This window comes from Lepidochelys olivacea (genome assembly GCF_965140295.1).
Source record: "Lepidochelys olivacea isolate rLepOli2 genome assembly, chromosome: 1".
Classification (NCBI taxonomy): Eukaryota; Metazoa; Chordata; order Testudines; family Cheloniidae; genus Lepidochelys; species Lepidochelys olivacea.
In genome coordinates, this window is record NC_140411.1 from 46,764,590 (window position 1) to 46,777,268 (window position 12,679).

Sequence of the window (12,679 nt, forward strand, 5' to 3'; positions counted from 1 at the left end):
TGGATGCGTGTGTGTTCAGATGCAGCAGCTACATCAGTATCCTTACCCTTTCACTTTCACGCTAGACAGATGCACCAGAGTTGATGTATTGGCAAATTCTGCAGATCTTTTTCTTTTTTCAGGTAATCTTTTATCCAGTGTAAGGCTTCCTTAACATTCTATCTACTGGGCCATGTCCTATCAAGAACCACAATCTAGGATCTGGCCCAGCACATCTAGTGAGGGCTTAACCAGATCTTTAAAAGGTTGCTCTTCACCTTCCTTACAAAGAATGACTCCTGCTTGAGGGAATAAAGCTGCCTTTTCAGCAAGGTTGGTAGTGTTTCCCTGTGCCAAACCTGGCTCATGGCAGGGTCCTCCTGATGATCAGCACTAGCTGGTATCAGAAAGAAATTGCCCTGGTGGTAGAGTACTAGAATGTGTGGGTTTTCCATCATCTTCTGAAGATTTTTGACATTACCCACTGCTGGAATGCGAGTGGGACAGATAACTGAGGTGTTCCAGTCTGATGAGTCTCATGTTCCTATTTTCTTATGCATGTGCTCTGAGATTTTTCTGTAAAGTTCTATAACTGTAACTTGTGATTAACTAGAGAGAGAAATATATCCCTAAATTGAAGGTGATGAATTAATTTACATACATTCTTTGTAAAGAGACACAATACTTAGTTAAAATGGGTAGAATGGACTTTTATTTTCATTCATTCTTCAAGAATACCACACAATTAGATAGCAACATCTGAAAAAAAATCTTGAAATAATTTAAAACAGAAGGCACAGAAGAATAAACCCGATAAACTAACCACAAGATCATAAGAGAACCCCCCCTCCCACTAAAAACATTGGGGCCCCTTCGGAACAAGTTTCTGTCTCAAGACATTGTGATCAAAAGCTATTGCCCAGTGGAACAAAACATATAGCACAACATAAGCTTAACCACGCTTTCATGATACAAAAGAAAAAAAAAGGGTAAAAGTGTGATTTTTGCTCAGATTTTGAATAGGATGTCACTTCAAATGAAATATTTTAAATTCAACACACTGGTCAATATATTTCCTAAATGCTATGCAAAGACGTAGTTGGCAAAACTTGTTCTCATCTCAGCTAGGGATATCAAAGAAATGTAGCCTCTGACTGCTTCAAAAACAAATATTCTCTATACAGTAATATACTGCATGGGCGACTGAGTTGTGTCCTGATAGTGTGAAAGCAAACAAACATCATACACCACAGAGAAGAATAAAACTACTTCAGTCATAAGAGCTTTTACATTTTTTGCAAGAGATGGTAGCTTTATTTTTTAAACAAAGCTACTGGAATCAGTGACATGCGATAATATGCCCCAATAGTATAGCCGCTAAATCTGAAAATAAAGTTCATGCTTCACAATTGAAATATGCAGTGATTATGAAATACATTCGCTGATAATTAATACCATCATTATTACAATAGAGAGGTCATTCATAAATTAGTTCAGATTCTGAACTTGGTTTCTAAATGGAACGCTTTTTCAAGTACGCAGAACATTAACAATGTACAGATTTTGCTCCAGATCAGCACATTAGTTGGTGTGCTTTTACAAAAGGACGCTTATCCTGCAAACAAAGCAAAACCTGCAAGTGATAGGTTTGCTTTAAAAATGCTAAACATAATTAAAAGATATAAAATATTATAGTTGTCAACAATTGAGTGGCAAGTATTTGCCAAAGAAAAATGATTTCTCAAATACAAGACAGATCTTTTCAGCATTTTATACCAAGACATTTGTCAGCAAGTAATAGAATAAGTAAAACTTTGCAGCTCCTTTTGCACTTGGAGTCCCACACCTCCTTGCTTTTAAACGGTAATGTATACGGTCATAAACAGCTTTCTTCTTTTTTTTTAAATACCTCTCTGATTTACAGGTTGAGTCACAATAATGTTTCTACACAAGAATAAAAAGAGCTACTGACAATCACAATATAAACTGTAGAAATGGTTTTAGTAAAAATGTTCATCAAAATTTTCTGACATAGGAAAACATTCATTTGGAAAGTAAACTCTAATACAGCAGGCCGTTCGATCAGAGGTGACCCAGGCATTTTTATTGTTGCCAGCATTCTGACTGATTACTTCCCTATTCCTTTGCATTATAGGATACAAACTTTGTAATATATTAAATCGTTTTCTAGCAAAGAGTCCGATTATTGCACTTTATAAAAATTCCAGTAACATCAGGCTTTTGTCCTACTCTTTTGTGAACACTGATGACCTGCAACAAAAACCATGGGACCAAACCCTTTCTTCTGAGTAAGACAAGTCCTTGAATGGTTTTAACATACTGGAACAAACTGAAAATATTTACAAACAATGAAAAATGCATTCCTTTTTACACCAATTTTGATTCACAGCAGCAACGGGTAGGACTTTAATTGCATTACTGACATGAACCTTCTGTCAAGGAGAGAGTACATAGTTTACCATTTTATGTTTCAATTTGGAAAAAATACTAGGAGAAACCAGAAATACCACAGAATTCTTCTGCTTACTGTCAGAATATTACTGTCTGGGAAGGCTTAATGACAATAACACCTTAATGTGCATATGCCAGCTCTTAAACAATGAGCACAATAAACTTGATAGATATGGCTGTTTCAAGATGGCAACATAGGTACAGTAAAGAGGTTGAGAATGCCCCCCTTTAAAAAAATGAACGTGGCAGTTTTTGGCCCTGCTTATTACCAGCTGTATCAGTAGAAAAAAAAAATGGAGGCTTTGTTCCAGCCATGTAGAAAATCAGCTGCTCGAACCAAAGCTGTTTTACAAATCTATATGAGGCTTCCAGGCCAGCAAACAACAGTCAAAGTTACTTTGTTCCTCTGCTCCTTCAGCATAGGAACTAGTGAGGAATGGCTCATGCCCACTGTGGATAGTCCATTTACAGCGACAATCATGTCACCACACCTAAAAAAGGAAACAAAATGGAAAGCAGCTGATGAACAATGATAGTGCACAACAACTAACACAACAATGAGTAACAGATGGCATTTCATAGTTAGGGCCTCAGGTTTCTGTTGGACTTGAAGTTCAGCTGCAAGAGCTAAAAGCATTCAATTAAAAAAATGAAGTCTGACCGCCCATTGTTAAGTAGTATGGGGAATTCTTGAACCCCTGGGGTTCAGCTCTGGCGTAATTCCAACACTAGCTTTAAGAGTTTGCTTGTAGAAAGTTACCAGGATTGATGCAAGAGTGGGAGAGGGAGAGAGAAAAAGTAATCATTTACCGGGGCTAAGTAGGGGATAATAATAAAAAAATTATATATATGCAGATTTATAATATAAATGTTTATATGATAAAAATATATATACATGTTTATAGGGTTAACACACATTTACATATGATTTGCATTTATTGTAGCTGGAAAAAGCAGTGATACCTATACTGAAGATTGCTCAACACTTTCCAACATAAGACCCTGTTTTCCGTTGCTTATAACTTTACCTAACTTAACCATTCAAGCTAAAGTTTCCCATGCCAGGTGTCTGCCTCGGGGTGTGTGTGTGTGTAGCCTGAATGGCTAAGTTTTGTAAAGTTACACACACACACACTCTCTCTCTCTCTGAGGCAGACACCTGGCATGGGAAACTTTAGCTTGAATGGTTAAGTCTGGTAAAGTGTATATATAGGAAAGTTTCAACTAAAATGGTTCAACTATTTCCAAAAATGAGGTTAAGGGAAAATACATTGTTTTGCCCATGTTAAAAAAATTCCTACAACCATTTCGTTGAGAAGGTCTACTGTCCCCACTCTTTGGAGCGGGGATTTAAAATTAGGCAGAGAAAGCACCTTTTGCCATCCATGTGAAAATTTGCCCGAATTTGGTCAAGTTATCAACATCTGAAAAATCTCAGTTTGTACATGCTTGGTAGAGACTTGTTTGAGTTTACCAGCTACAGTCTCTTTAGATTCTTTCTGCACTCAGCATGCTCTATCTAAGTGGTTTGCAAACTGTGGGTTGGGACCCCAAAGTGGGTTGGGACCCAATTAAAAAGCCAACCTCAGGGATGGCTTAGAGTTGCTGAGGCCTGGAGCCAAAGTCAAAGCACGAGCTCCACCGCCCGGGGCCAAAGCCCTAGGGCTTGAACCCTGGACAGCTGGGCTAGGTTACAGGCCTCTATCCCCACACTGCTCCCATCTGTGACTTGACAGTATATGTTCTATTTCCACAGGGCTACTGAGCATGCTCCAGCACTGCGTTGCAGGGGATGAGCAGTAATTTCCCTGCAATTGTTTCTCCTGAATACTGGGGACACCAGAATTCTCTGTCCTTTATTCTCAATATTCCTTTTGCTCCTGTATAGGCAGGGTAGGAGAAAGCAGCCTGACTCAGAGTGGTGAGGAGCAGAGCGAGGGGGGAGAACATTTCCTAACTTTTAAGGTTGCAAAGTCAAGAACTCAATGCTCTTTTAATATAGTTGTTTTTAATGTAATTGTATATTAAAATAAAAATAGCAACTTATAGTATCATATAACAAAAATACTGTATGCTTAAGAGCCTGAGAATGTTATTTTATTTGATATTTAAGGGCCTTTAAAACTTGTTAGGATACTGGTATACAGTCTTAACGCATATGAGCACGGAAACCCTATTCTCAGGAATAAGGCATGCAGAATGATAAAATGAATTTTCTTCTTAAGCTAATTTGTAACAAAATAGAAATAGAGAGATTATTGCATAGTAAACCTCCAAGAATCATACAGAGCTCCGAAAACCACACAGCGTCACTCTTAGTAGCTTAGCTATTGCTATGATTTGAGTCATAAGATGGCCTCTAGTCACCGCCATGTCATTGGAAACATGCATTAAGCTGTTCTGAAAATAAATTAAGCCTTCCTCATTTTGTAGTCATCACATGATTCATATCTACCCTGTATGTAAAACAAATATGGTACCATCTTCTACTCATGTTATCAAACCTTTGTAATGTCCAATTTACAAACAAGGGAAGCTTTAACAGGCATTTCAAATCCTGCATCTGGAGGGACCCTAAATTCAGCCAAAATGAACACCCCGAATGCCAGATTTGCAGATCCTCTTAAAGTGCCAGATTTGAAAATTGGAACCTGCATGTTGATTGCCTCTCACAGTGATCTTGACTAGATACTGCTTTAGCCTCTCCTCCACTTGCTTCCCCACTTCTCTATTATAAAATGAAGTCCTCTAGCTTTTGTAATCCTCCTCGAAGTAGGCAGAGAGCATTATACAACATGTTCACTTCCCTACTCTAGGCTCCAAATCCTGGGCAAGACATTTCCCCCCTATGCTGGGTCTTGGCCTAATGGAGGAGTCAAGGAATCAGTAGAGGTGATGGTGGAGATGGGTCAGATCAGCACCACTGGCTGATGGTGGAACGTGTTTCCAAAGAAAGGTGGGGGAAGGAAGAATGACTGGGACTAGATGCTCCCACAAGTTCTGACTGATCCCACTTCTCCCAGCCAAAAATCCTTCTGACTTCTCAGCACTGCACCTAGTAGACTTGCCAAGCTGCTTTAGGGAGTTGGCCAGCTCCCAAAAAACACCTGGATATTAGTCAGTTTTCCAAGGATTATATGTAATGTAATGAATCACTTCATGCAATATGCCTTATCATCACTTTGTCCATCCAATTTCTAATACCATTTAAAAAGAATGCAGTAGCACTTACTTTAACCTTCCGTCAAAGTATGCTGGAGTTCCTAGAACAATCGTTTTAATGAAGAAAGGTTGGTTTGTGTGATTCTCCTCATATCCACCAACGATGCTAAAGCCCCAACTTCCTAAATTGCTCCTCCGTAGCACTACATCATGGCAGCTATGTAGGCCGCTGTGGGGTGAGATTATAGTGTGGAAGGAGAAAAAACACATGCCATGTAAATATTTTCATGTTATGTGCAACACTTGCTCTATTGCATCACCGCAATAAGCGTGAAAGAGAAGGGGTAATGGTGGGTAAAGGATGGTAATTAAGTGTTCCCAGGATGAATCATCTTGTAATATTTAACCATCTTGACTACCGCGTGCTTAAAATTACAAAAAAACTCTGGAGGTAAAAATGTATTAAACATAAAGAATGAACTGTTGGAATTATTGGTTAAATACAGTTACATCTAGAAAGTGACACTTCTAAATGATGATGTGGGGGTTTATATTTATCCTCCCCCCCACCAGCTTTCATATCCAGTGTGTTTCATTTGCAAAATGAAAGATGATTTTTCTGTCAGTTTAGTATTTTCCATCTTGAATTTAGGACCTGAAAACCCATCTGTTTTCTTTCTGCCTCTTCCTGGTTCATCACTACCAGTAATGAAAATTTTGCAATCAGATGACAGGTTTTTGGATGACGCAAAAGGCAGAGTATAAATAAACCAGATTGCATTCGAGTAGCTGTATTGGCTTTGAAATACCTACAGTAGGGAAACAAGTAGTAATAAAACAAGGAGAAATGACTGAAAAATGCACAAAGAGAAAATCTGTTGGGTAAAAATGTGCCATATTATTTTATTTATATATCTTAGGGCTGTCAAGTGATGAAAAAAATTAATTGCGATTAATCATAATAGAATATCATTTATTAAAATATTTTTGGATGTCTTCTACATTTTCAAATGTATTGATTTCAGTTACAACACAGAATACAAAGTGTACAGGGCTCACTTTATGTTTATTTTTATTACAAATATTTGCAGTGTAAAAAACAAAAGAAATAGCATTTTGCAATTCCCCCATAAAAAATACTGTAGTGCAATCTCTTTATATGAAAGTTCAACTTACAAATGTAGAATTACGTAAAAAAAACCCCAAAACAAACAAAAAAACAATCAACAACCTGTATTCAAAAATAAAACAATGTAAAACTTTAGAGCCTACAAGTCCACTCATCCTATTTCTTGTTCAGCCAATCGCTCAGATGAACAAATTTGTTTACATTTGCAGGAGGTAATGATGCCCGCTTCTTATTTACAGTGTCACCTGAAAGTGAGAACAGGTATTCGCATGGCACTGTTGTAGCTGGTGTTGCAAGATATTTATGTGCCAGATGCTCTAAAGATTCATATGTCCCTTCCTGCTTCAACCACCATTCTAGAGGACGTGTGTCCATGCTGATGACGGATTCTGCTTGATAACGATCCAAAGCAGTGTAGACTGACGCATGTTCATTTTCATCATCTGAGTCAGATGCCACCAGCAGAAGGTTGATTTTCTTTTTTGGTGGTTCAGGTTCTATAGTTTCCACATCTGAGTGTTGCTCTTTTAAGACTTCTGAAATCATGCTCCACACCTCGTCCCTCTCAGATTTTGGAAGGCACTTCAGATTCTTAAATCTTGGGTCGAGTGCTGTAGCTACCTTTAGAAATCTCACACTGGTACGTTCTTTGCATTTTGTGAAATCTGCAGTGAGTGTTCTTAAAATGAAAAACGTGCTGGGTCATCATCCGAGACTGCTAGAACAGGAAATATATGGCAGAATGCGGGTAAAACAGAGCAGGAGACTTACAACTGTCCCCCAAGGATTTCAGTCACAAATTTAATCAACACATTTTTTAATGAGCATAACCAGCATGGAAGCATGTCCTCTGGAATGGTGGCCGAAGCATGAAGGAGCATATCTGTTTGCTTAGCATATCTGGCACGTAAATACCTTGCAATGCCAGCTACAAAAGTGCCATGCGTATGCCTGTTCCACTTTCAGGTGACACTGTAAATAAGAAGTGGGCAGCATTATCTCCCATAAATGTAAACAAACTTGTTTGTCTTAGCAATTGGCTGAACAAGAAGTAGGACTGAATGGACTTGTAGGCTCTAAAGTTTTATATTGTTTTGTTTTTGAGTACAGTTATATAACAAAAAAAATTTACATTTGTAAGTTGCACAATAAAGAGATTGCACTACAGTATTTGTATGAGGCGAACTGGAATTAATTTGCAAACTGGGCACCATCAAATTAGGCCTGAATAAAGACTGGGAGTGGATGGGTCATTACAAAACCTAATTTCACCATACTAATTTCCCCCTACTGTTTCTCACACCTTCTTGTCAACTGTTTGAAATGAGCCACTCTCATTACCACTACAGAAGTGATTTTTCCTCCTTTGATATTCTATTGTTAATTGAATTGTCTCGTTAGACTGACCCCCCAGTTGGTAAGGCAACTCCCATCTTTTCATGTACTATGTATATATATACCTGCTACTGTATTTTCCACTCCATGCATCTGATGAAGTGGGTTCTAGCCCACGAAAGCTTATGCCCAAATACATTTGTTAGTCTCTAAGGTGCCACAAGGACTCCTCATTGTTTTTTCTGATACAGACTAACACGGCTACCACTCTGAAACCTGAAAAATACTTTTTCTTTTGTTTATCATTTTCACAGTGCAAATATGTGTAATAAAAAAATAATAACAAAGTAAGCGCTGTCCACTTTGTATTCTGTGTTGCTGAAATCAATATATTTGAAAATGTAGAAAACTATCCAAAATATTGAATAAATTTCAATTGGTATTCTATTGTTTAATAGTGTGATTAAAACAGCGAATAATTTTTTTGAGTTAGTCGCATGAGTTAACTGCAATTAATCGATAGCCCTAACATATTATATATATATGTATGAGTCACTTTCCTGACCATAACCACACTTTCAAAAGTGGTAATGCATATCCAAAAGTGTTGAATTAAAGAACATTTTTCTTTTCATAGAAAATCTTTATGCAAATCCAGAGAAGCAGAAAATGTTGAGGTAGGCCTAACTGTTGCTTCTCTACATTAATCATGTTGTGCCATGCATTGTAGCATATAAGGCATAATTAAGCGGCAAAATTTAGTTGTTTGTAGTATGTGAGCAATAAATGATTGCCAGCTATTGTTAAGCAGAGTTATTTATCAGACTTGAAAGAAGTTTACTGTAACTGTATAACTCACAAGACATTATGACTGTTTTACAGGAAGTTACATACAGACATCTTGTACAGAAAAACCTAAAGGAAATCAATGAGGGCCTGATCCTGAAAGACCTTTTTACCAAGGGAAGTGGCTTGTTACTGTGTGTAGTTATAATAACTTCAGATTTATATTATGGTCTCAATGCTGACTGTCAGATTTGGTTTCTCCCATGGTTAGTTGCAATGGGAGATTAACATGGGACATGATGTGAATGTATCTGACATGACCCCATGTATGGTCATGCTCGAGCCATGCACACAAAACTGATACTGAACTCAAATCAATCCTGTAGGATCATCAGAGGGACTCTGAGAGCGACTCCCACATTGTCGCTATACTGCCTCGCGGGGATTGCATCACCATCAGTGAGGCGGGATGCCTTCAGTAAAAAGGAGACACAAAAACAGGTGCATGTTTCAAGACAGCCACTGAATGGACACATTCCACCACCCAAGAGTCTGAAGTCCAGAAACAGCTTTGCCTTTGTAAGTCCCTTACCCCAAAATACCACTGTGGAAGGCTACAGAGTAACAAAATGGGGGGGAAACACCAATGATCTTGGAGAACCTAGTTCTTTCAGAACAACTCTCTCCAGCTGCTGACCTCAGATGAAAACAATGGTGTACTCTAAATTGAGTGACAGCTGGGTGGCAAAGACTGGTGACAATATGACCAAGTGGAAGCTGACGAACGATCCCAGACGTGAATGTGGAGAGCCTAGGCAAAACACTTGAACGCTGCCACAGTGCCCCGTCAACATCCCTTACTCCAGAGGAACTACTCGAGATAAATGACAACAACAAATCTTGGCTGTGGTTTTGGAGTAATAAGCTATGATAATGACTTCAGGATTTCATTCTGTTACCATCACATTCTACATGCTCTCTGTGGTTACATCTGCAAACCGTGGGTGTAAACCTGGAAACTCTTTCTATTAAGGATAGGGCTTAGTGTGGTGCACAGTGTGATTGAAGTTAACAGGACTATGCACAGTAATAAACACTATCCTTGATAATAAGTGTTTCCCAGAATTAGGCCCACAGTTTGTTGATATAGCTACCAGAGAGTGAAAAATGGGATGATAAGTGAAATCTGGTGATATCAGTCAGGCCAAAAGTTAGGAAAAGGAAATGGGTTTGCAGCGGGTGTATTTGTGCTCAGTGGAGTTGGTGGCTGGTTTTCTGAGTTACCTATATGAGATTTGTGAATGCAGATTGGTCTGTTCTAACTTCTTTCTGCATGTGTGCCTAAAACCTGTGTGATAAAAGTCAATGATCAGTGAAGGTTATATCCTTCATTCTATGAAGCTATTCATTTGCCTTTCTAAACTTCGTTTTGTATATTAATATAGGGTAATTTGGGTAAGTGCTCTATGTTTCCTGTTTAAAACTCAGGCTTAACTTAGGGAGCAAAAGGACAGTTTACATTCATCGGGGGAATTGAATTGGTTAGTGTTAGACTTTTCCCAAGGTTTCTGAAGGGATAATCAGTGTTTTCTATCTTCCGGCTGGCTAACAGGATACTTTTGCTGTACAATCCTTTGTAAGTGGATTGTAAATTGAATGTGGCTGCAATAGATAGGCAGCAATAGGGTGAAGCAGGTGCTGTAACTAAGCTGTTCTCTGCTTTAGAGTTTAAATAATATTATATTAATTAAAACTGCTGCAGCAGCACAAAGTAAAACCCCACTAAAAATTAACTGTTATTGTATCTGAACGCATGTATAAGAAAGAAACCCTTCAGCATGTTGCTTCAGCCCTATGTACGTCACACAAATATTTTATAGCAAACTGAAAAATGTCAGGAGAGTGACACAGCCAAATGCAGGAGTTAATATTATAACAGCAGTGTAAACATGAGTTTAAACAGATCATTCATTAACTAGTACCTTGGAAGCCCCAGCCACATGACCCAGGAGGGTGACCAGCTAGCATCATATTCATTTTCGCTGATTGTGCTTGGTTGTTCCTCATTACTCTGGGTATGTTCTTCAGCAATCTGGATCTCCAGTGTTTTGAGTGCCACCACTGAAGAGGTAGCACTGGCTTTGAGCATAGCCACTGCCTCACTATGACTTAGATTGGTCAGGTCAATACCATTAATATTCAGCAACACATCACCTGTTTAAAAGGCACAAATAAGAGTGTAAGTCATGTGGCCTATTGGTCTTCCTGTGCTAATACCTGGCCTGTACTTACAACACATTACCCAATACCTGTTCATGTCAATGTGTTATCTCCCTGGGCCTAGACAGACAGAAACAGTAACTTTCAGAGGTGTGAACTGCAGTGTATTAACTCTGCAGCCTCATACGGACAATTTAAACATAATGCGTAAACTATTTCACAGCTGCATATTTCAGCAGAAACAGAAACGCTGTGCTTGGCTAGCATGCTCTGCTATCATACAAGTCAGAGGTGGAAATGATCTATTAGGTCAGGCACCACTCCTGCATCAGAATAGAATGACCCCTATGGTATATCCTCCAGTGCTCTGTTCAGTCCACATTTAAATGACTTGAACACTGGAGCTTTTACCTCTGCCACTGGAAACTATTCTCACCATTATGGATTTTTTCCCTGACTTTTCCAGCTTTGTGTTCCTTTTCTTAATGTATCCCATTCCTCATAATCGTCCCTCAGGGTTTAAAGGGAAGGGGGAAAAAGAATGGCAAAAGGTGTAATGTAGCCATGAGAGAGAGGGGAAGTCTTGCAGAAGGTAGCACAGCAATCCTCACATGCACACTTCAATCCTACTGCGTGTCTGTGCTTTGCCAATCAGGAAACACAAAACAGGGATCACAGGAAAGATTAAGAAAGAAAAATCAGCTCTGAGGAAGCAAGAGCATCTGTAAAAAGATTATAATGATCTGGAAGGAGTCTAAAATACAAAGATTGCTGAAAACAATTTTCCTTGAGAATATTTTAAAAGAAGGAGAGTGTCTCTTATTGTCTGAGTGGTTACAGTGTTCCTGCTGCAGTGCAGAACAAATCAGCAACATCCAGGACTCAGTTACACAAGATATGAGAATCAATCACTTTCCAGAAACTTGCATAGCAGGGAAGGCTAATTCCTTTTGTAGTTTCGGCTTTAACATCACATAAGGAAGAAAGTCACAATTGTTGCTTCGACAAATGGATTTTTAAATAATGTTTAGAAAAAGATACTGTGCACATTTGTATACTGCATTTAATGTTCCTACCTTACATGGTCATGAAAAATATCCTCCATTACCTCATTTTAAATTTGCACACTTCAGTTACTGTCTAAACTTTGCCCTTATGTCAGTATGGGCCCATAGGATTTCTAAGTCTGTGCAGTACTGCATGGGGTTGCATTATGTATTTATGTGATTTAGGCGTATGTACAACACATTTTACAAAAAATAGATCAGGAAAATGTCAGGCTGTACCTTAAGCATTATTACATCAGTATTACCAATATCATCCACCCCACCCCACCCAATTTCTTTCTCAAAAGCTGGGGATAACAGATGCCCTGTCCTGAAGATCAGCAAGCTCAGTTTAGGTCAGACCAAGGATGGGGAAAGTGAACTACAGAAAGGAGGGTCACTTGCTGAAAATGCCCTGCTATTAGCACAGTTAAACCAGGTGCCTGTCATCAGAACAGATCAGTTTAGCTGAGGTACTGAAGATATTACACAAGGAAAGAGGTGGTTTCTGAGACAGCTACAGGACCCAACCCATGAGATCAAAACCAAA

General features: G+C 38.7%; 1 protein-coding gene across 2 annotated transcripts in view; it reads right to left on the reverse strand.

Moving 5' to 3' along the window:
• Window positions 1-668: 668 nt before the first annotated feature.
• LNX2 (ligand of numb-protein X 2) overlaps window positions 669-12,679 on the reverse strand; it is a 91,927-nt gene continuing 79,916 nt past the window's right edge. For both annotated transcript variants that reach the window (XM_084621238.1, XM_084621237.1), the window contains 3 exons: window positions 10,846-11,077; window positions 5,684-5,842; window positions 669-2,942 (listed from right to left, as the gene is read on the reverse strand). In XM_084621238.1, the coding sequence (XP_084477364.1) occupies window positions 2,807-2,942; window positions 5,684-5,842; window positions 10,846-11,077 (527 nt within the window). In that variant the 3' untranslated portion in view covers window positions 669-2,806. The remainder of the gene's footprint in view (window positions 2,943-5,683; window positions 5,843-10,845; window positions 11,078-12,679) is intronic.